The 25,163-nt window shown below is 38.6% G+C and overlaps 1 protein-coding gene across 1 annotated transcript; it reads right to left on the bottom strand.

Annotated features, from left to right (window-relative positions):
- Positions 1 to 5,929: 5,929 nt before the first annotated feature.
- Positions 5,930 to 23,662, bottom strand: EIF5A2 (eukaryotic translation initiation factor 5A2). The gene is made up of 5 exons (XM_052648117.1): positions 23,647 to 23,662; positions 22,789 to 22,982; positions 22,143 to 22,247; positions 6,881 to 7,012; positions 5,930 to 5,989 (listed from the first exon to the last, which is right to left on the bottom strand). Exons 2-5 carry the CDS (start codon positions 22,951 to 22,953, stop codon positions 5,930 to 5,932), a joined length of 462 nt encoding a protein of 153 aa, XP_052504077.1. The 5' UTR covers positions 22,954 to 22,982; positions 23,647 to 23,662.
- Positions 23,663 to 25,163: the final 1,501 nt, after the last annotated feature.

Raw genomic sequence — 25,163 nt, 5'->3', positions numbered from 1 at the left:
CCTCAATGATTGTACAAAATTAAAATGCACTAGAATGGCAACAATTTTAAGTGAAACTCAGACACATCAATGTGAACCAAAAAGGCAGACACACTATCAATATTAGGTAGATAAACCTCCATTCTCCCAATTAGAATCTTTGTCGGGGATCTGATAGTGATTGTGGTTGCCATTCTAAACACTAGGACACAAGTCATTGTGATGCTGTGTAGTACCCATGGGTGGGATCAAAAATTGTTTCGACTGGATTCAAATAACTCACAAATTGGACAATGGATTGATAAAACATTGTAGGAGGGTCCTTTTGAGCTGATACACACCCAGTGATTATAACTGATCCTGCTGAATGTATTGTGGGAATCTGTATTTTAAGTTCCCAGTGGAACACACTTTAGACAGGCAGTACAAGTTCTAAAAGTGGCAATTCCATAGGACATATCCTATTTGGATAGAATATTTGTTTAAATATGAGGTTGGGGTTGGGGGCGTGAAGAAACTCAAGCTGATATGTGACATACAGTTAGTCCCTTTCCACTCTTTTTTCCCTCCCATGCCTAATTCTGGGATACAAGTTATTAGTGTTTGTAAGTGGCAAAAAAGAGTGGGGCTGAAGTGTACAAGACTTTAATCTGGTGCTTCTCCCACTGCCCAGTTATGCTTTCTCGATCTCGAGGGTTATAGGTAACAGTAATACTCATCACAGATATGAGGTGACAACTACGCTGGTAGTCTTGGTATGGTCCACACGTCAGGAAGTGAGAGAGATGTTCTAGAATGGTACAGTGGGTAAAAGGAAGAAACTGCTGCACCACCTCAGGATGAATCTGTCCAGATGATGTTGATTAGATATGATGAGGATTGGGAAAAGACTTTGCTTCTGGGACTCATCACACCATTCACATCAGTATAGAAAGCAAACAGCAAACCTGGTGGGAAGGAACAACCTCAGACCCTCATCAGGGGCTGGGACCACTGAACTCTCTTGCATTATGTATCCCTGGAAGAATGCACAGGAAGAGGAGGAAGAGATGTATTTATTCTTGTATCTACAGAATTTTGAACCATGTGTTTTATATATTCTAAAAACTATTAAAAACTTAAATTTTTTTTAAAAGTATATCTAAATCTGGAACTGAAATTTAGAAATTAACATTTCCAGATGTAAAGCTAGGGTGCTGTACAATAAGAACCTAAAAGATGGAAAAACAAACAAAATACAAGTTAGTTTTTAACAGTAGTTAGTTTTCTAGTATGAAAATGTCTCTAGGAATGTATATATACAAGAATAGTATAAGCTATTAACTTTATTAACTTTACTTTTATTTAATATAACTGATGAAGTTAACAGACAAATATATTGTAACAAAAAGTTATAATTGATAAGTTTACTATCTACATTTTAAAGGATTTCACAATTATTTTAACATAGTCAAAGGCTTAATATATGAATTTTACTCTTTTTTGAAATGTAAAATACACAATTATAATAATACCCATACTACATATCTTACAATTTTAAAGTTTTAGCTAAAACATATGAGTCTCTGCAGGTAAGAGCATGAGTTCTCCTATACCTATGACAAATCAAATGTATTACTAATAAAGTGCCACTGGATTAGACAATGCCATTTCAACTATTTCCTTTTTGAAGGACAAAAACAGTACAGAGCTAGGAATTTGCATTATTCTTTATAACAAGCACAAGAGTGCTTATTTATAATAGAGATTAACCACATAAAGGATTCCTCTCAAGAAAGATCACAACCATGACTTATGACAAGCTATGCAGTCACCACTGAATAAAGTTTATATCCAGAGTTTTAAAAAAGTACAATCTTGAACTATGATAAACTTAAGTCTACCAATATCAAGACATAGTTTTAGGGACTTTATATAAATAAAGGAACCTCTCATTTAATTGTAAAATAAGTTGCAACCTATAATAAGGAGTCAGGAATAGTGGTGGATGGTAAGGCTGGGCAACAAGAATGCTTTTTTAGCAGGTGAAAGCCTGATATGCATTGCTATAAGATGCATCTTTCATGTAAGGAAAATGTGTATAGATATATACAATACTTTTCAGGCACTTGACCTCACTTGGTAGTTATGTTGATGCTCAGATGGTCATTTAATGAAAAAATATTAAATTATATAGAACTTCAAGTCATGTTCCCATAGAACATCTGTGTTCTGTAAGCTAAATCCAAATGTTCCCTGCTAAAATCAAATAATACCATATGCCCAATTCAGAGAAAGAAAATTTAATAAAGTTAATGGATTGAATTTTCTCAATTTTAAGGTTTTTCACAATAAATTTTTCTTAAGCCTTTGTTACCTATTACTTGTCCAAATGCTGGGATGAAAAAAGGCTCGTTTTCATAGTTTTCTATGAAATATTATCCCTAGATGATATCAGAAAATTTAAAACTGTTGATCAATTAATATTATGCTGTTTATGGAAATATGCTTACAGTTTGTACATATACTGCTTAAGAGTCATATTTTCTTATAATAAATTTGTTACTAGCTCATATACAGAATTCAATCTGTAAACACTTTAATGTACCCCCAAAAGTATTATGAATTTTAATTCTTTTGTTCCTAGACATGTTTTGAGAATCACCACGTCAAAGTTTGGCTCTAAAGCTATCTTTGGGATCCATGCCAAAGGAATGTTTTCAGGTGTATCATTAAGGATAAGGTTCTAAGGTAAGACCACCAAATTCTTTTCTAAAATGAAAAAAATATGGCAAGATTCCAGTATAGATGTTAGCAATGTTCCCATTTTTTTGTGAATATTTAGCATGTAGTTTAAGTGTGTAGATATTACAGATTTTTATTTGTACGTATCACTGTATTACAATGTGGGAAAATTTTGCAATATTCTTTCAGGCAGTTAGCTTTAAAATAAGGAAACTTCAGCTCTTAGCACAAACAGCCCTGAGAACAATGCATTCAAATTACAACTAGAAATAATCTAATTGAGAAACTTTAAAATACAAAAACAAATTCTGAAAAAGTTGTAAAAAAAAAAAAAAAGTTACCAACATTTGAGGCACTACCAGACTACAGTACTTTTAAGAGTTGGAAGGACTTTGTAAAAAGAACAAACATACAAAGCTATGTGTGTATATGCACACATATTGTGCTATAATGAAAAATTGTATCCCCAAATTTTATAGCCTAAACATTTTATTGCAGCATCTCCTATTAAAGATTTCATGCTCCGGCTGCCGGAGAGTTTTGGTAATAGTTATAAAGCATCTATACAGAATTTTGTACCATAAATGGAAATGGATTCAAGAGCTTGCTGCTGCTTCTGCTAAGTCGCTTCAGTCGTGTCCGACTCTGTGCGACCCCAGAGACGGCAGCCCACCAGGCTCCCCCGTCCCTGGGATTCTCCAGGCAAGAACACTGGAGTGGGTTGCCATTTCCTTCTCCAATGCATGAAAGCGAAAAGTGAAAGTGAAGTCGCTCAGTTAGCAACAATTTCAAGTGATTTGACAGCCCTTGCAGGGGAGCATGAAAGAAACATCATAGTTATGTTTATGATGCAAATGCTAAGTCAAAGTAGCAATAATTTGATCTGTTTCAGAGGGTGTACAACTTGGTAGCAAATAAGATATAACAAAGTCTTCACAGTAGAAATAAAATGTGTCGTTCTAGAAAGAAACAAATATTCCACTTGTTAGTATAATACTGTATATAAGTTGGTGAAATGCCTGCAGACAAAAAGGTATATCACTGTATAATCTATCAACATGACAGTCTACATTCTACAGGTGCTAACTGTGACATTTAACATTTACTACAAAAAAGTACAACAAATACTAGGAATCAACTTTTGATATTTCTGATGTCAAAAAGAATGAAGTCATTTCTGTTCTATTAAAAAATGTTTCCTGCTTCCTTTTAAGACAATTTATAAAGCTTTTCTAAATGAAATATATTGTTCAAGAGAAACAAGTATTGACTTACATGAAAATAAGCAGTCCCGTATCTTTAAAATCTATACCTATATGTCAGAAGAGTATTTACACTTAATTATAGTACTTGAAGTCCTTATGCATAAGTAGCTTTTGCCATTCAATATATGAGTATAGGTGCATTATTATAATTTATATATACTTTGCAATTGAAATATTTTACCTTGTAATTGAAAATATATTTATGTGAAGTTTGATAAATTAGGAAGAACAAGGGCATGCTAATCCAGAATTAATACTAAACCAGAATACTAGTGTAGTTAACTGGGGTCATATAAATGGCCAGCAAGAAGCACAGATTGGTAACTTTCTGGAATTCCTGCAGGTAACGATGCCAACCAGTCACAAGTAAGATACATACCACAGAGTATTAAAAAAACTAAAGCAGTATCTAGTAGATACCTAAATGGAATTCCGGAAATGAAAAAATTTAGCCTGATTACTAATTGTGCTTTAGATGGGCAAAAGCTAAAATGTTATACTAAAAAATGATTAACTATAACATCAATATTTCTTGTGCTTTAGAATTCCTCTTGCATTTCCTTAAAGCATCTTGCTTCTTCTCCAAGTGGTTTTGCTCAGGCCAATACAAGATTTAAAATGTGGGCAAATTAAGTACCTCAAACTGGGATCTTCTGTTCCTAATGCTATTTCCAATCACTGAGTAGGCCGATCATACCATCATGCAGATTTTCCTCTAGGTGACAGGGTACAAAGGCCTTTTAGAAGTCAATGTATGAGGGGAGAGGTCTTATAATCAGTCTTAGAGAATGAAAGTATTACTGAAATGGTGATTTTGTTCCAAGTTTCACTGCAATATAATGGCTGTTATTGAGTCAAAAGTCCTCACAAACCCTGTGATAATGCCTAGAATTCTGGAAATAGATATATGATCCAAAAGACTGAACAGAAATATAGCAGAATCACCTAAAATACTTTTAAAAGTAATTCAGTTTATAGAAATCTTTCCTAGCTATATTTCATACCAGTAAGTGAATTAAGTCACATGACAACCAGATAAATACATATACTTAAATAATAATCATATAAAGTAACTTTTCTATGATTCACTTTCATGTTAGAAAAAACATACATAAATTTAACAAGCATTCCAGATAATTTAAAGTAAGAATTTCCAGTTTTTGTTTAACAAATATTCTGATTTCAAAAAAGAAACTTCCTATTTTTATGCTGATTACAAAGGCCTCAAATAAAAAGCTACAGCTTTTACCAACACCCTCTGCCACTGTCCTTTGGGCCATCTTTACAATATGACTTGCTAACAGTCACACAACAGTTTAATGCCTCTGTTAACCACAACAAAGTATTAAAATGACCATAATACAGATTATATTAAGTCTGCCAGAAATTTGGCAAAAAACAGAATGACTGAGGGAACACAGGTGGGCTGCACACGGTTACTAAGATAACTGGCACTTTTGATAACATGATTTTTGTTTAAGGATCTGTACTTGCCACACCCAGGCAGAAATTCTGACAATTCCAATCCATAATCTACTTATTCTATGATATTAAGTTTGAAATCAATGCAGAGCAATTCAACTTAAATGTGATACATCAATACCACTGGATGCTACATTGTTTAAAACCCTGGTTTATTTATCATTTAACTAAAATTCAGGAATGATTTGCTCAAATCACATCTGCTGAAGCTATCTCATCTGTTTCTTGGACTCACATACTGAAAACCACAGGAATGTTATAGTAAAGACACCTACAAAATTTTTAAAAAAAGTTATATATCTCGATTATTTTTTTAAAGTACTAATTGCCTACAAAACAAACTCAGCACAATTTCAAAACAACTGAAAAAGAAATGAGGTTGCTTATGAAGGCCATAGCTTTGGTGACAACTTAGAACCAAACTTTAGATCTGTAGTTGATCCAGACCTAAACAGTTTGGTCATGCCTGATGTTCCCATTTATTTGCAGGGCTTTATGGCTACAGCATATTCTTCACTCATTGCACACATGACAGATATCTAGAAGGAAAAAAAAAGGTAAAAAGTTATTCAAAAGGCAATATCTATATAAGATATATTTAATTCATCATACACTGGATAACTGTGGATCTCTTTTTCACCCTGCTTATTTAACTTTTTAAAATTTATTTATTTGTAATTGGAGGATAATTGCTTTTCAATATTGTGCTTGTTCCTGCTTTACATCAACAGGTATCAGCTATAGGTATACCTATGTCCTCTCCCTGCTGACCCTCCTCCCACCCCTCTAGGTTGTCACAGAACACTGGGTTTGAGCTCCCTGCATCATACAGCAAGTTCCCACCGCTCATCTATTTTGCATGTGGTCATGTATACGTTTCCAAACACAGAGAACAGACTTGTGGATACAGTGAGGGAAGGAGGATGAGGTGAGTATGTGTGGATGTTTTATACATACTTATTTTGGAAAGAGGCATTCCAAGATCAAATCATCTTTCTATATAGTTTTCTAGAGAAGAATTTCTTACACTGTGGTTTTTAAAACAATTTCCAGGGAACAGGAGAATAAGAACTATAAATGCAGCAATACTTAGATGTTATACTTCTGAAAGTTATAACAAAGATAAAATAAATCACCTTCACTCTTTAGAATTCCCGTAACATCCTTTCTCATCCTTCAGAATAGTTCAGACTGACCTTCAAAACAAATTTGGGGTTGACAGTGTCTATGTAGTGAAAAATGAACTTTGATACTTTCTTTTGAAATAGGCATGGTAAAAGGTATCCTGGGGAAACTGCCTAGTTCTAGAGTTCCTTTTCAACATTTCAGCAGTATTTAACAGCCATATTTCTTATAGTATTTTATGCTAACTAATTTAGGTCAAAGCTTTTATAAAATAGCTTAAAAAAAATCTCCCCATAGGTCTTTACCTGTACATCTTCACCTGCATTATATTTTCCTTCTATTTCTTTGCCTAGTTCACCCTCTGGCAGCTTAAGATCCTCACGGACTTCACCAGTTTCTGTTAGCAGGGAAAGGTAACCATCCTGAATGCATATCAGCTATTGAAAGAAATTATATCATTTGCACTGATTAGATTATATTTACTCCTTTGTAATTTTAACATGAATTGCCATTTACATTTATTTGTATAAGTACATAGTAATACATTAAATATGTCTTAGAAATCTTTCAATTTTGGAAAATATGGACTTACCTTAATCTCTTTAATCACTTCAGAGCTGCATGGATACAGTTACTGATTTAACCATTTTTGTATTAATGGGCATAAAAGTTATTTTCAGTTTTTTCATGACTGTAAACAATATGTTTTATAATTTGATTATAAACAAACTGAAGTGGAAAATTTTAGTCTCCAGCTCACTGCTAACAACACTAGATTTTTTTAAAGAGGAAAAAATTAGCTTGTTGATGACATTAATGCAACAAACCCAGTCATCAACCTAACCTGCAAAAAGACATAGTTTTGATATCATTGAATTTTTTTCATTACAGGTATGAGGAAACTGGCAGGCCACATTCATTTATTCTAAAAGCAGGTACACCATCAATGTGCCTAGAATTCCGAGAGGTTTTATGAAAGGCAACCAGCCAGTACGCCGGATGCTAACACTGAGATACACAAAAGGAATCAGAGACACGGTCCCTGGTCCCCTTCAGCCACTATGACATACACAGGCATACCCCAGAGATAGAATGTCACAGGGCTCCTTTATGGCACCACCGACTTGGGCAGTGGCTTTCCACAGACACTGCACTGACCACAGGAGATTTCAGTTTTTGCACATGTCTGTAATCTCAAAAACAAAAAGCCACCACAAACACTTTAATCTTTTGGTCACTCAAACATTTGTGAGGTAGCTGGCAGAAAATGGAGGGCACCGGGGGGGCGGGGAGCAAGGAGGCTGAGACAGAAGTGTAACTTTTAGACAACCACAGGCTCACTGTTTTTATTTTAGCTCTTCTAGCAACTCCCTGAGGTAGAACTTGTCAATTTCAAGAGTTAAAAGGTTCCCACTCCATTAGTGACTGAACCACATAAGCAAATAGTAATATTGGTATTTTGAAATTTATATGGTATTTTATTTTTTATGAGCAATTCATAACATAGCATTCATAAGCCATGGGATGAACTATAAAGCATTTCAAACACAAAAATGTACAGACATATTATAAAACATCTTCTAAAGTATTTGTTTATAAACATTAAAATAAATTGCTATAATAAAATTAAAATTTTCAAAAAAACTAAGCTATAGAAAAATGAAATTAATAAAAATGAATTATTTGATCTTCTTAAAGAAAAGTCATAAAAGTAATGCAATGAAATCCTTTGTCTTTTACTTAAATTTACTCTTTGTTAACATTTAACCAAGTGCTTTTTTTTAATCTCTAGTATATATGGAATATATAAAATGCTTCCATACACATTCTTATTCTTTTATTTTTACTGAACTATTTGAGAGTAAGTTTCAAACATCATGACTCTTCAGCAATAATACTGTGTTCTTCTCAAGAAAAAGGACATACTCTTACATAATCACAGTTTATTTCTCAAAATCAGGAAATTCAATATTCAGTTCAGTTCAGTTCAGTTCAGTCGCTCAGTCGCTCTTTGCGACCCCATGAATCGCAGCACGCCAGGCCTCCCCGTTCATCACCATCTCCCGGAGTTCACTCAGACTCATGCCCATCGAGTCCGTGATGCCATCCAGCCATCTCATCCTGGGTCATCCCCTTCTCCTCCTGCCCTCAATCCCTCCCAGCATCAGAGTTTTTTCCAATGAGTCAACTCTTCTCATGAGGTGGCCTAAGTACTGGAGTTTCAGCTTTAGCATCATTCCTTCCAAAGAAATCCCAGGGCTGATCTCCTTCAGAATGGACTGGTTGGATCTCCTTACAGCCCAAGGGACCCTCAAGAGTCTTCTCCAACACCACACTTCAAAAGCGTCAATTCTTCGGTGCTCAGCCTTCTTCACAGTCCAACTCTCTCATCCATACATGACCACAGGAAAAACCATAGCCTTGACTAGACGGACTTTAGTCGGCAAAGTAATGTCTCTGCTTTTGAATATGCTATCTAGGTTGGTCATAACTTTTCTTCCAAGAAGTAAGCGTCTTTTAATTTCATGGCTGCAGTCACCATCTGCAGTGATTCTGGAGCCCAAAAAAATAAAGTCTGACACTGTTTCCCCATCTATTTCCCATGAAGTGATGGGACCAGATGCCATGATCTTCATTTTCTGAATGTTGAGCTTTAGGCCAACTCTTTTGCTCTCTTCTTTCACTTTCATCAAGAGGCTTTTTAGTTCCTCTTCACTTTCTGCCATAAGGGTGGTGTCATCTGCATATCTGAGGTTATTGATATTTCTCCTGGCAATCTTGATTCCAGCTTGTGCTTCTTCCAGCCCAGCGTTTCTCATGAGGTACTCTGCATATAAGGTAACTCAGCAGGGTGACAATATACAGCCTTTACGCATTCCTTTTCCTATGGAACCAGTCTGTTGTTCCATGTCCAGTTCTAACTGTTGCTTCCTGACCTGCATACAGGTTTCTCAAGAGGCAGGTCAGGTGGTCTGGTATTCCCATCTCTTTCAGAATTTTCCACAGTTTATTGTGATCTACACAGTCAAAGGCTTTGGCATAGTCAATAAAGCAGAAATAGGTGTTTTTCTGGAACTCTCTTGCTTTTTCCATGATCCAGCGGATGTTGGCAATTTGATCTCTGCTTCCTCTGCCTTTTCTAAAACCAGCTTGAACATCTGGAAGTTCACGGTTCACCTAATGCTGAAGCCTGGCTTGGAGAATTTTGAGCATTACTTTACTAGCGTGTGAGATGAGTGCAATTGTGTGGTAGTGTGAGCATTCTTTGGCATTGCCTTTCTTTGGGATTGGAATGAAAACTGACCTTTTCCAGTCCTGTGGCCACTGCTGAGTTTTCCAAATTTGCTGGCATATTGAGTGCAGCACTTTCACAGCATCATCTTTCAGGATTTGAAACAGCTCAATTGGAATTCCATCACGTCCACTAGCTTTGTTCGTAGTGATGCTTTCTAAGGCCCAGTTGACTTCACATTCCAAGATGTCTGGTTCTAGATTAGTGATCACATCATCATGACTATCTGGGTCATGAAGATCTTTTTTGTACAGTTCTTCTGTGTATTCTTGCCACCTCTTCTTAATATCTTCTGCTTCTGTTAGGTCCATACCATTTCTGTCCTTTATCGAGCCCATCTTTGCATGAAATGTTCCCTTGGTATCTCTAATTTTCTTGAAAAGATCTCTAGTCTTTTCCAATCTGTTGTTTTCCTCTATTTCTTTGCATTGATTGCTGAAGAAGGCTTTCTTATCTCTTCTTGCTGTTCTTTGGAACTCTGCATTTAAATGCCTGTATCTTTCCTTTTCTCCTTTGCTTTTCGCTTCTCCTCTTTCCACAGCTATTTGTAAGGCCTCCATTTCTTTTCCATGGGGATGGTCTTGATCCCTGTCTCCTGCACAATGTCACGAACCTCATTCCATAACATATTATTCAAAGCTGCAGTATTGTCTTTTTTTCCCTCCCAGCTCCAGGATTGTGCCTGGTATTTTTTTGGCTATCATACCAGTTCTGTCTCTTAATTTGGAACAGCTCCTGATCCTTTGTCTTTCATGACACTGACGTTTTTGACAAGCAGATTCATTGATTATAGAATGTTTCTTAGTTTGAGTCTGTCAGTTTCTTAATGAATAAGATAGTGCATTTTTGGAAGGATTACTGCATAAATGATGTGTCCTCAAAGTATCACATCAAGAGGTAAATAATGTCTATTTCCTATTATTGGTGATATTAACTTTGATCACCTGGCTACAGTATTATCTGCCACATTTTTCCACTTTCAAGGTACCATTTCCCCTTTTATAATTTTCAATCTTGTGAAAAAAAAAAAAGCTAACTGTCATTTTTGTGTTTCTTTTTTTTTTATTTTTTATTTTTACTTTATTTTGCTTTACAATACTGTATTGGTTTTGCCATGCATTGACATGAATCCACCTTGGGTGTACATGAGTTCCCAATCCTGAAACCCACCCCCCCCCCCACCTCCCACCACATATCATCTCTCTGGATCATCCCCGTGCACCAGCCCCAAGCATCCTGTATCCTGTATCGAACACAGACTGGCAATTCGTTTCTTACATGATAGTATACATGTTTCAGTGCCATTCTCCCACTTTTTTGTGTTTCAAGCTTTTTTCTGTGCAACTTTTTCAATCTTTCCTCAAAGCCCTCTCTGATTCTATAGAGTCAGAAGGAGATGGTAGTAAGGAGACAGTTATAATTCTAAATATTTCCTTCTGATCCTTCACCTTAAGGAAATCTACTCACTGGCTACACTAAAGCCTTTGACTGTGTGGATCACAACAAACTGTAGAAAATTCTTCCAGAGATGGGAATACCAGACCATCTTACCTGCCTCCTAAGAAATCCGTATGCAGGTCAAGAAGTAACAGTTAGAACCTCACATGGAACAATGGACTGTTTCAAAATTGGGAAAGGAGTACATTAAGGCTATATATTGTCACCCTGCTTTTTTTTTTTTTTTCACCCTGCTTATTTAACTTATATGTGGAGTACATCATGCAAAATGCCAGGCTGGATGAAGCACAAGCTGGAATCAAGACTGTTAGGAGAAATATCAATAACCTCAGATATGCAGATGACACCACCCTTATGGCAGAAAGTGAAGAGGAACTAAAGAGCCTCTTGATGAAGGTGAAAGAAGAAAGTGAAAAAGCTGACTTAAAACTCAACATTCAAAAGACAAAGATCATGGCATCTGGTCCCATCACTTCATGGCCAACAGATGGGGAAACAATGGAAACAGTGACAGACTCTACTTTCTTGGGCTCCAAAATCACTGCGGATAGTGACTGCAGCAATGAAATGAGAAGACGGTTGCTCCTTGGAAGAAAAGCTATGACAAACCTAGACAACGTATTGAAAAGCAGAGATGTTACTTTGCCTACAAAGGTCCATATAGTCAAAGCTATGATTTTTCCAATAGTCATGTAAGGATGTGAGAGTTGGACCATAAAGAAGGTTGACTGCCAAAGAATTGATCCTTTTGAACTGTGATGTTGGAGAAAGACTATTGAGAGTCCCCTGGACTGCAAGGAGATCAAACCAATCAATCCTAAAAGAAATCAATCCTGAATATTCACTGGAGGGACTGACGCTAAAGCTGAAGCTCTAATTCTTCGGCCACCTGATGTGAAGAGCCAACCTGGTGGAAAAGACCCTCGTGCTGGCAAAGATTGAAGGCAGGAGGAGAAGGGGACAACAGAGGATGAGATGGTTGGATGGCATCACTGACTCAATGGACATGAGTTTGAGGCAAGCTCTGGGAGCTGGTGAAGGACAGGAAAGCCTGGTGTGCTGCAGTCATGGAGTTGAAAAGAGTTGGACTCAACTGAGCGACTGAACAATACTCATTTGGTAATTTTGAAATGTTATGAACAATTTTTTTTTGGTAGAAAAAGAAATCATTTTGTTAACAGTAAGCAAGGAGACAGGAGAGGGCAGGGTCAGAAAACTTGTAATAGAAGAGTCAATCATGCAGTGGCATACCAAGCTACTGAATGACATCTGAAATTATACCATACCCCCAAAATACTAGTACCAGAATGTGGTATCTATTATTTCCTACTAAAAGAATCCAGTGTATGGTGTTATTTCTCTCCATAGGGCTCCTGGATAAAATGGATAATTCCAGGTCCAGAGTAGGAAACATACAAGATGTGAAAGCATGGTGATCCATACCAAAGGGATTCAGGAGCTAACTGAAATAAGGGCCCTCTGGCCAAAGATAGAACAATTTGAGAATGAATAATGATAATAATTACAATATACTAAAACATAAATGTGTTTAAATGCTTGAGTTCAAAGTGGCAAAAAAACATTTCACTGGTCATCTTCAGTAAAAGCCAGAGAACCAACTAATTTTGAAAAGTGGTAATTAAAGGGCAAGAATCAAGTACTTATACTGCCTTTCCTATTATATACTGTTCCAAGGGTAATCAAAAAAGCTAAAGGAAAGTTTCTGTTTATAGAAGTGTTCTAGCTTTTATTTTTTTTTTAAAAAAGAAGAACTGATTATTATTACTTTGTCTTCCCTAGTAAGTTAATGGATTGAGGCAGTTATTACATATCTGATAACATCACAAAAGAGCAAACTATAAGATTCATTTACTTGATGACTGCACAGAACATCACCTTTGGGGTAGTTCTTGTTAAAGAAAAAAGATGAAAAAAATAAAAATCTAAACTAGATCTGTACATTTAATTATCCATTTTCAGAAATATATGGGACAAAGGAACATGTTAAAGAACGAGGAAAATGCAATTAGCAAAATAAAGCCTGTGGGAAAGTCTACAGAGCAACGTTCTTCATTAAACAATTGAGAGGGGACACAGAGAGAGAGATAAATAAGGAAGGGAGGAAAGAGAGACTCAAATGCATGTATGAGAGAGGAGAACCTATAAAGCAGATTTAAGAGATACCTCAACCAATTTCAATGTGTGGACTTTATTTAGGTCCTGATTTAGAAAAACTACAAAATAAAAACAATTAACTGTCACATCTGAAAAAGCAAAACACAAATACAATTGAGAAAATGTAGATATTGATTGGATATTTGAATACATTAAGGAATTACTAATTTTGGAGGTGCCATAGTTTGCTTTGATCTTGCTCTTTACAGCCCTTACCTTTTAAAAATGTGTATCAAAATATTTGCGGATGAAATGATAAATAACATAATATCTGGAATTAGCTTCAACATAATCAAGAGATAGAGGATACAGGATATAAAAGTAGATGGTGGGGTATAAATGAAATAAGATTTGCTATGTATTGATAATTTTTTAAGGTGGATGATGGGTATATGAGGTTCATCATATTTTGAAAATGTCTACTATAAAAAGCAAAAAAGAAAATGCTATGGTATATCAGAATTCTAGAAAGAGCACTGTAACCACTAAATAGCTGGAGGCACAGGGAGCTGAGGAAACAAAGCATGAACTGAAAGCAAGTATGTGGGGAAAGCCAGTGACTGAAGATTCTGTCCATTAGTGGTCAGATAAGAACATGAAAAAGGAAAATTATGGGGCAACTTTTTGCCTGTATTTGTATTATTGGTATACAACAGCAGAAAGCTGGAGAAGGAATAGCATCACTACAGGTGCCTTCTTAGCCCTAACTTCTGAACTTAATTTTATTTCTCGATATATTTCAAAACAGTCAGACTTTTCGGTAAGACCTCCTTTTTTTCTCCTTCTTCCTTTTCCTCTTCCTCCAGCACTCTCAAGCTACTTCTTTAGAGCTGCTAGTCCCTGGCAGCAGGGGGAAGAGTGGGGGCTTGGGGAGGAGATTGAGCAAGAAGGAACTGAATGCTTGACCACTGTTATCAAACAACACAAGTAAATAACACTATTATCAACTAGAGTGCTATCTGACGCATCAAGCCATAAAACTGGGTATGCACAGGGCCACTTCATCAAGTGGAAGCTGCATATATGAGACCAACCTGAGCAGGTCCTGAAGGCACAGGCAAGTTGTATGAGACTCAGAAAGTACCTTCTGCAACATCCACCACTTCCCCCTGAACTCATACCAGTGGCTTTGTTGGGGGAGTTCCCTATGAGCAGCTGACTGAAAAATTAAAAAATGGAGAGTGGTCTCTAGATGGTTTTGCATGGTCTGATGAAACTACTCAAAGAGACAGTGAGGATGAGAACTTCATACACTGGACTCAGAAGATAAAGAACTGAAGGTTTAGATTTACACGGACGATGGGCAATGGCTCAGAGTCTGTATGGAAGTTTAACCACACTGAAAGAACAAGATGGGAAAACTGCTGACAATACGGTTTGAGAGAGTGGTACCTGGAGGGGCCTCTCTGAATAGAGAATGTGTCTGTATATAATGCTTACCAAGAGGACATGCTACTGAGGAGGCAGATAGTTACGTGACAAGATGATTCTATCGGCGAATGTCACTTAGTTTCTTACTGTAGTCTTCTCAGTCCTTGCTCAATTGGCTTATCAATGACTGGCCACTGTGGCATAAGCTAATTGACACAGGTTTTTTCTCACCAAGGCTGATGTGACCTACAGCCACTACTGACTACATCTGCTGCTGGTACCTCAGAGCACAGACCAATGCAGACTGATATGGCACTATTTCCTACGGCAAAGGTCAGGAGCCCAAGGTCAGGGGCAGCGGCCGAGAGGAGCTGCCCCACGTCCAAGGTAAGGAGCAGCAGCTGCGCTTTGCTGGAGCAGCCATGAAGAGATACCCCACGTCCAAGGTAAGAGAAACCCAAGTGAGACGGTAGGCACTGAGAGAGAGTATCAGAGGGAGACACACTGAAACCACAATCACAGACAACTAGCCAATCTGATCACACGGACCACAGCCTTGTCTAACTCAATGAAACTAAGCCATGTCCTATGGGGCCACCCAAGACAGGTCATGGTGGAGAGGTCTGACAGAATGTGGTCCACTGGAGAAGGGATGGCAAACCACTTCAGTATTCTTGCCTTGAGAACCCCATAAACAGTAGGAAAAGGCAAAATGATAGGATACTGAAAGAGGAACTCCCCAGGTTGGTAAGTGCCCAATATGCTAGTGGAGAAATAACTCGAGAAAGAATGAAGGAATGGAGCCAAAGCAAAAACAAAACCCAGTTGCGGATGTGACTGGTGATAGAAGCAAGGTCTGATGCTGTAAAGAGCAATATTGCATAGGAACCTGGAATGTTAGGTCCATGAATCAAAGCAAATTGGAAGTGGTCAAACAAGAGATGGCAAGAGTGAACGTCGACATTCTAGGAATCAGCGAACTAAAATGGACTGGAATGGGTGAATTTAACTCAGATGACCATTGTATCTACTACTGCAGGAATCCCTGAGAAGAAATGGAGTAGCCATCATGGTCAACAAAGGAGTCTGAAATGCAGTACTTGGATGCAACCTCAAAAACGACAGAATGATCTCTGTTCATTTCCAAGGCAAACCATTCAATATCACGGTAATCCAAGTCTATGCCCTGACCAGTAATGCTGAAGAAGCTGTATGGTTCTATGAAGACCTACAAGACCTTCTAGAACTAATACCCCCAAAAGATGTCCTTTTCATTATAGGGGACTGGAATGCAAAAGTAGGAAGTCAAGAAACACCTGGAGTAACAGGCAAATTTGGCCTTGGAATACGGAATGAAGCAGGGCAAAGGCTAATAGAGTTTTGCAAAGAAAATGCACTGGTCATAGAAAATACCTCTTCCAACAACACAAGAGAAGACTCTACACATGGACATCACCAGATGGTCGATACCGAAATCAGACTGATTATATTCTTTACAGCCAAAGATGGAGAAGCTCTATACAGTCAGCAAAAACAAGACCGGGTACTGACTGTGGCTCAGATCATGAACTCCTTATTGCCAAATTCAGACTGAAATTGAAGAAAGTGGAGAAAACCACTAGACCATTCAGGTATGACCTAAATCAAATCCTTTATGACTATACAGTGGAAGTGACAAATAGATTTAAGGGACTAGATCTGATAGATAGAGTGGCTGATGAACTATGGACTGAGGTTCGTGACACTGTACAGGAATCAGGAATCAAGACCATCCCCAAGAAAAATAAATGCAAAAAAGCAAAATGGCTGTCTGAGGAGGCCTTACAAATAGCTGTAAAAAGAAGGGAAGCGAAAAGTAAAGGAGAAAAGGAAAGATATACCCATTTGAATGCAGAGTTCGAAAGAATAGCAAGGAGAGATAAGAAAGCCTTCCTCAGCGATCAGTGCAAAGAAATAGAGGAAAACAATAGAATGGGAAAGACTAGAGATCTCTTCAAGAAAATTAGAGATACCAAGGGAACATTTCATGCAAAGATGGGCTCAATAAAGGACAGAAATGGTATGGACCTAACAGAAGCAGAAGATATTAAGAAGTGGCAAGAATACACAAAAGAACTGTACAGAAAAGATCTTCACGACCCAGATAATCACAATGGTGTGATCACCCACCCACCTAGAGCCAGACATCCTGGAATGTGAAGTCAAGTGGGCCTTAGGAAACATCACTATGAACAAAGCTAGTGGAGGTGATGGAATTCCAATTGAGCTGTTTCAAATCCTGAAAGATGATGCTGTGAAAGTGCTGCACTCAATATGCCAGCAAATTTGGAAAACTCAGCAGTGGCCACAGGACTGGAAAAGGTCAGTTTTCATTCCAATCCCAAAGAAAGGCAATGCCAAAGAATGCTCACACTACCACACAATTGAACTCATCTCACACACTAGTAAAGTAATGCTCAAAATTCTCCAAGCCAGGCTTCAGCAATATGTGAACTGTGAACTTCCAGCTGTTCAAGCTGGTTTTAGAAAAGGCAGAGGAAGCAGAGATCAAATTGCCAACATCCGCTGGATCATGGAAAAAGCAAGATCTATTTCTGCTTTATTGACTATGCCAAAGCCTTTGACTGTGTGGATCACAATAAACTGGAAAATTCTGAAAGAGATGGGAATACCAGACCACCTGACCTGCCTCTTGAGAAACCTGTATGCAGGTCAGGAAGCCACAGTTAGAACTGGACATGGAACAACAGACTGGTTCCAAATAGGAAAAGGAGTCCATCAAGGCTGTATATTGTCACCCTGCTTATTTAACTTATATGCAGAGTACCTCATGAGAAACTCTGGGCTGGATGAAGCACAAGCTGGAATCAAGATTGCCGGGAAAAATATCAATAACCTCAGATATGCAGATGACACCACCCTTATGGCATAAAGTGCAGAAGAGCTAAATAGCCTCTTGATGAAAGTGAAAGAAGAGAGTGAAAAAGTTGGCTTAAAGCTAAACATTCAGAAAATGAAGATCATGGCATCTAGTCCCATCAGTTCATGGCAAATAGTTGGGGAAACAGTGGCTGACTTTATTTTTGGGGGCTCCAAAATCACTACAGATGGTGATTGCAGCCGTGAAATTAAAAGACGCTTACTCCTTGGAAGAAAAGTTATGACCAACCTAGACAGCATATTAAAAAGCAGAGACTTACTTTGTTAACAAAGGTCCATCTAGTCAAGGCTATGGTTTTTCCAGTGGTCATGTATGGATGTGAGAGTTGGAGTATAAAGAAAGCTGAGTGCCAAGGAATTGATGCTTTTGAACTGTGGTGTTGGAGAAGACTCTTGAGAGTCCCTTGGACTGCAAGGAGATCCAACCAGTCCATCCTAAAAGGAATCAGTCCTGGGTGTTCATTGGAGAGACTGATGTTGAAGCTGAAACTCCAGTACTTTGGCCACCTGATGCAAAGAGCTGACTCATTTGAGAAGACTCTGATGCTGGGAAAGATTGAGGGCAGGAGGAGAAGGGGACGACAGAGGGTAAGATGGTTGGATGGCATCACCGACTCAATGGACATGGGTTTGGGTGGACTCCGGGTGATGGACAGGGAGGCCTGGCGTGCTGCAGTTCATGGGGTCGCAAAGAGTCAAACACGACTGGGCGACTGAACTGAACCTAGGGCAAAGAGCCAGCTGCCTGGTGATAGTATATTCCCTCTGTCATGGAAGAGGCAGCAGTTTGTGCTCACTGCAGTATATTCTTACTTTACATATAAATTTGCCTTTGCTGCCTGCAGTGCTTCTGCTTAAATCTCATCTGTGGATTTATAAACTGTCACATTCCTTCAGTACCTCACACAGTATCATTTCTGGTTAAAAAATTCATTTGACAGGCAAAAGAGACAGCAGGACAACGCTCAGTGGATTCACTGCTCCATGTACTCCCATCATTCTGAGTTTGCATTGGCCTACTCATCTTTGCCACCTGCTGGACAATGCAGGCCTGGGTGCTGTTTTACAAGTTACAATATATTCCAATATATGGTACTATTTCTCCCAAGGTAAAATACACAGGCCTAGGAACCAAAGGTAGAAGGCTCTTCTCACTATTACCCTCACTGACCCTGTAGTAAAATATGTTTCTTCTCCCTGAAATACTGGGATCTGCTGATTTATAGGGTTTTTATTCCAAAGAAACACTGCTTCTACCAGGGAACACAAAAATTCCACGAACAGGTTAAAAAGTATAAAAAGACTTCAAACACAGAGAATTCACTGCATCAGTTTTCTTTGTTGTTCTATTTTAAGTTGCAACAACAAAATTCGACTCCTTATACAAAAGGCATCCACTTATTTGAAGAGTATACTAGGATTTAATATTCATCGTTTTGGAAATTCACCAATAATCCAAAGATACACAATCTATACTTTAACATGTCCTGTAGTGATTAGCTTTCCTTCTGAAAAATGATCTTTAAATGACAGATAAACTTTAGTGAATGACGAAAATGTATTTAACTTGTGGTGTGGTGCACAGGAACACAGAACTTTCTAAAGCAATATGATTCAAGGGAGTAGCAGAGTTTAAACAAGCATTTCTATACTAAAGAGTCTGGGGATTCCCAAAAGTGTTTAAGTGTATTTATATTTTACACTATCAGTGAGCCCCACACAACCATAACTAGTTTTGAGAGAAAGGACAGAAATTAGCAATTCCAGCTACATCTTGGAATGGAATTCAGGGGACAATTTTTCTTTCATTTTGAACTTATTTTAAAATACATAAAAATATAAATACTTTTCTTAAACAAAGATTTACCTTTTAATTATTATAATGAATACACATACACACTTATGTATATATTTCACTTCAGCTGACTGCCAAACTGGCACTTGAAATACTGAATTCAGCAAACACAAAGGACTACAAGTAGCCAAAGAATAAGCAGAAACTGAATCAAGCCACTTGGATAGTGAAGACCACCATAGCACAATGAATATAACTGGAAAGGTTCATCGAACTAATTTTTTAAATGAACAGAAATAAGTATTCTATGCTGACTTGATAAAGAAGGGGTGTGATCACTGAGTGCTCACTCTGCAAGGCACTGTTCTAAGAATTAACTAATTAATCCTTACAGTGATTCCATGAGGAGTTTATTATTATCCTTATTTTACAAAAAGGCAGATGAGAGATTAAATAACTCGTCAACAAACGCCATGTAATCAGTAGATGGCAAAGAAAGGATCTAATCCTAACACTGTTAGGTTTGAGCCATTTTCTTACCAGCTCTGCAACACAGACTATATACCAAAGGCTGGGACTACAGTGAACCATGTGAGGCACTTGTTTTGGGTGCAAAATTTGTGCACACAAACACACAAAACCCTCAGTGATCAGGTTAAGGTAGTATTTTTAAAAATTAAAATGCAAAAATTCTATAATGAACAAATTTTCAGACAAGATCAGAATTTCTGATTTTTCCCTTCTGACTTAGGCCCCTATGGGGCTTAGCATTGTTACTGGTCTTGTCTTTATGTAAAATTTATGCTTGAGGCAAGTGGTTTACTAATCTCATTTCCCTCATTCTAGTTCTGGTCCTGCCAAAATACAACTCAAACCAAAATTTTCCTTTATGTTAATCCTGAGTTCTAATCAATGATTGGCTAATTTGATCACAGTGGTAGTCATCTGAACTACTGATACTATTTTTCTGAAACACTCAAAGGCAAAAGCATTATATACTGAATGAATGTTAATGGATATTGCATATTCAAAGCATTCACATGTTAACGATGAAAACAGAAATTCATTTTTGGCAAAAGAAAATTCTATGTTTAGCTTTAGTTGGCTGTACCATCCTTACCTCATTGAATAATCATGTATGCATTTAACAAATGTTTACCAAGCACCCACTGAGTCAGATATGACTGAAGCGACTTAGTAGCAGCAGCAGCACTGTATGCAATGTCTAAATTAAATACTCCAAGAATAAGTGATTAAGTGAAGTTTTTATACAGGAAAAACTACTTTGGAGCATATATCTAATTAAGAGGTAATTAGGGGTACATTTTCTCATTTAATCTTCATATTATCCCTCCTTTGTAGATGCGAAGACGGAGGCTTAGAAAGGTTGCATAATTTGTCCAAGATCACCTAGCTTGAAAGTGGCAGGACTAGATCGAAACTCACATCTGCCTGACTTAAAAAAAAAACTTTCTATTATTCTACTAAGACAATTCAAATTTCTACAGACTTTTAAACAACAATAGAAAACATTTATTAAGAGGGAAAATGAAAATATAAAACTGCTTACTAGATTAAAATTGTGTAAAAATATGTTTACATGTGGACAAAAACTAAAAGGAAATCATCGTATATTGCAGTTAATGGTAACATTCTTTAAAAATTATAAACACAATATAAGGTATGGAAAGAAATCAGTTTAAATTGGGTAAAACAAATTGAGCATCACATTTGTATTTTTCACTATGTAAAATGAAAAGAAAAGAGTTCTATATATAGCATGCTTGATAAAGGAATTGAAGACTTTCAAGAAAGACTTTAGTTATGATTAATCTGAGTTCCCACATCCTATGAGGTCAGTGGTTTAGTTACTATCAATACTCCAAACAAGAAAATGCTATCATGTTTATGACTTATCCAAATGTATAACTGGAACTAAAAGTTGCAGTTTATACCTATAATTTCACAGCATGGTCAGTGAACATAAATAAAACAACTAGGAAGCTTTTTTTTAATTTCCTTCACCTTATTCAGTGACCATACACTTTGTATTTATGGCTTTCAACTTATTTCCCTATTTAAGGACACCAAATTCTGACACTCATTAATACATACAAACTTGGTTGTTGGAACATGAATTCCAGAAATTTCTTGAGAATCTTAGGTCTGGTAAGGTTAAAAAAAAAAAAAAAATACCCAGAAGGGAATTATTTAAACTTGAAATAATTTACAGCAAAGAGAACAGTAATTTTACTAAACACTGGACTCACAATATGGAGTCATGTGATCTGAAAAACAGGAAGTGTTCAAATTTTTTAAATGCAAGAATGTTAAAGGGCAAACTAGCAGTCATCCTAGATAAAGTACAAGTGTTAAATAGCACGATATTTCTCCCATTTCTAAGATAAGCAGTACCTAATAATGGGTTAGAAAAACCTACAAAACTACTTGTGGGTTTTATTAAATTACAACTGACAGTAGAAAGTATTTGCACCTTTAGGAAACAAGTAGTATTTTAAAGGAAATTAATACTTACTTGATAATCATTTCTCTTAATATTTGGAACATCCATGTTGTGAGTAGAAGGGCAAATATCTTCATACTTCTTGCCCGTGAAAATATCAATTCCAACAAGGTGAACCTAACAGAGAAGGGAGAACAGGAAATCTGTTTAATCTTTGCCAAGATATCACTCATTACATACACAGAAGCATAATACCAATGCTGATTATGACAGATTCTTTCTCCTTCCAAGGTCATCTAATTTTACTTTCTTAAAAAAAAAAAAAAAAAAGCAGTGATCATACAACTGAGAAGCAGTGAACAACTAAACAGTATCATGACATATCAAGACCCAATATCATTCAGTCTAGTAACTCAATCATAAAAGTGCTTAAGAAAAATTCCTTAGAATGATGTTAGAACAGGTTTTCTCATTTGTAAAACAGATTGCCTAAGTCACTAGGATTCAGGAAAGTTTCAATTCCCAGTTAATGAAACATTATTAGGGCCCAAGAAGGAAATGCTACCTTTCAGTATTCAAATAGCTGATCACCCAGTAATTGTGGGAAGAAAAAAAATATCTGTTCTTATACACTTATAAGTTCAGAAACCTCATGTTCTGTAATGGAATACAAGTGATCAAAACCCCAACGCCAAGGCAGACCAGGAAGGGCATTTACCTTGGCATGACCGTGCTTTCCAGTTTTGGAAGTTGACATCTCCACTATCTTGCATGGTCGTCCTTTGAGCACCACGAAGCCGTTTTTGCGCAGGGCGGAACACTGCATAGGGTAAGTGCTGGAAGCCCCAGCATCTCCAGTAGTGAAATCAATTTCATCCGCCATGGTGGGCTGGGGAGATTCCTCTGAGGGTACTATGCAAAAAGTTTGTTTGGTTTTTAACAACTAGCATGCAAGCAGGGAAAAGCCTCATTTCGGACAAGTTACGAGCCAAGCATCATGGATCTATTATTTCTGCATTTATAGAACACCCACCCGGAATAGTAGGCACTTTTTAACTCCGGCCTTGCAAACTTTTCCATCCTTTGGTGGGGAGGTGGGAGAGAAGTCGCAGCAGAGCTCGCTGGGGTTGGGGACTACCCGCCGAGGGCGCTCACCCGCTCGGGGGGCAGCAAATCCCGGCCCCCACCGTCCCACCGCCGGACGACCTTCCCGTACCACGCCGCCCGGCCCTCCGCCGCCGCCCGGATCCTCAGTGCGGGGGACCCAGCCCAGGCCGCACATCCCTGCGAAGGATGGGGATAACAGGACCTGGCCTCAGCACCTGGCCCTCGGGCAGTGGGCGCACACTTCTCCCTCCAGCCTGCAGCGGCGTCACTTCGACCTCTCAGACACCCTCTGTCCTGCCGACATCCCCGGCCCGGCGCCTCACGGGCCTGAGCCCTGGCGGGTCCCGCGCTCGCCTCGGTCCCCCATCCATCCTTCCTCCTCTTCTTGGTCGGGGCTCGGCTCTGGCTGCCTACCCCAGCCCTTCCTCGCTCCGGTCGCAGCCCCACCACCTTTTCCCCGAGTCTTCACCTTTCAGAAGGTAAAGAGAGCCTTTTGCCTGCGCACCCGCGCCGGTCCCGCACAGCTGCGGCGGCGGCAGCTGTGGCGGCCGCGGCAGTTCCAAGAGACGGGGCGGGGCCGCCACACTTTCCACACCCCGGCCTCCCCGCCCTTTCCCGCCCCCACCTCAGCCCCACTTCCGGGATAGGTCCCGGCGCGTCATAGGCACCGCCCTCTCGCGCTACCATTGGCTATAAGCTTCCTGAGGCCCCGCCCAGTCACGTGAAGAGCGCCCTGGCAACCCCACGTGCTGCGGATTAGTGCACTTCCGGCGTGAAGAGCACTTTATGGAGTTTGGTTGCTGAGGGTAAACTCGCCGGCAAGGAAACGTGCTCTCTCAAACTTCCAGGTGCGATTAAGTTAGGGTCCCTGTCGAACTGAACGGAAACCAAGCCACGCACTCGACCACCCGTGCCCTCAGGTGTTGTGGTAGTTGTCATGTGACGGCTGTCAGAACTCACAAGGCGTGCGAATTCAATGAGTGTATCTCGTGGCTTTGGAGGGAACTTTGGGTTCCAACTTCTGGCCCAACTTGAAGCCCTACTTGGCCTTCCAAACCATGCTTTTTCCTTGAGGAAGAGCCCCAGTGCAGTATGGTGTTACTGGGCTCCCACTGTGGGCTTCGCGGGAGACACCAACCACCCACCATGAGATTCCAGCAGCGGCTGCCACTGCTGATCTGCTCTCAAGCGTGAGAACTCCTGAGACATCCACGAACTAAAAACCAGCGGTGAAATGACCTAACTCTCTCGTCACACTCCTCACATCAGAGGCTGTTACCGAGTTTTGGAGGCAAGTGGTGTCTGACTCCTACTGCATTGTCCAGCAGAAAGATGTTCTGCCAAACTCAGCTCTTACATCCTCCTGGCATTGGCATTCCTTCGAGTTTGAGGTATGCCCGTACCTCATTAGGCCAGTTGGGTTGTCTTGGAATTAATGTGGAGCCAGTAGTGACTTGAATAGGATTAGGACCGAGTTTCTTAAAAAGAGATGCATTCTCCTTTTCTCAGTGGTTTCACAGCCCACCAAATTCTACTACCTTGCAGAGATGACCTTAACACCCCAGTTTATGTGGCCCTGTGATTTGTACTGCTGTCTCATGAAAAATTCCATTTCTCAATCTTCTGTGTGACTCCATGGTTTACACGGATGTTTCACGTGTGTTGTCCAGTCTAAGATTTACAGTAAGTAAGTGAACACCCTAAACTGAGCTCAGCATCTAGCTAATATGTGAAAGAGCCAGATTAGGACCCTGGTTCAGGAGTCCACTCTGCTTTTCCTTACACCCCCTAACCTTTCCCTATTATTGTTAGAAAGTTACAAGTATTTAGAGTATATAAGCGGGTAGTGCAGTAAATGTTTTATGTGCATTATTCCTTTAATCTTGACTGTTACTCCTTTTTCAACCTTCAAATTTACTGTTAGAGTTTATACAAAATGAAATTTACCCTTTTAAGTTCTATGAGTTTTGAAAAATATAGGCAGTT

This window comes from Budorcas taxicolor, chromosome 1 (assembly GCF_023091745.1).
Source record: "Budorcas taxicolor isolate Tak-1 chromosome 1, Takin1.1, whole genome shotgun sequence".
Classification (NCBI taxonomy): domain Eukaryota; kingdom Metazoa; phylum Chordata; class Mammalia; order Artiodactyla; family Bovidae; genus Budorcas; species Budorcas taxicolor.
Note: the sequence above shows the minus strand (reverse complement) of the source record. Positions and strands in the feature narration are given on the sequence as shown.

Bases quoted from the DNA above. Each gene is read 5' to 3' on its own strand.
- EIF5A2 (XM_052648117.1), bottom strand. From the start codon at position 22,953: ATGGCGGATGAAATTGATTTCACTACTGGAGATGCTGGGGCTTCCAGC. The intron at 22,248-22,788 runs GTAAATGCCCTT...CTTCTCTGTTAG, and splicing joins GAAAGCACGGTCATGCCAAG to GTTCACCTTGTTGGAATTGA. The intron at 7,013-22,142 runs GTAAGTATTAAT...TTCTTTCAATAG, and splicing joins TTAAGAGAAATGATTATCAA to CTGATATGCATTCAGGATGG.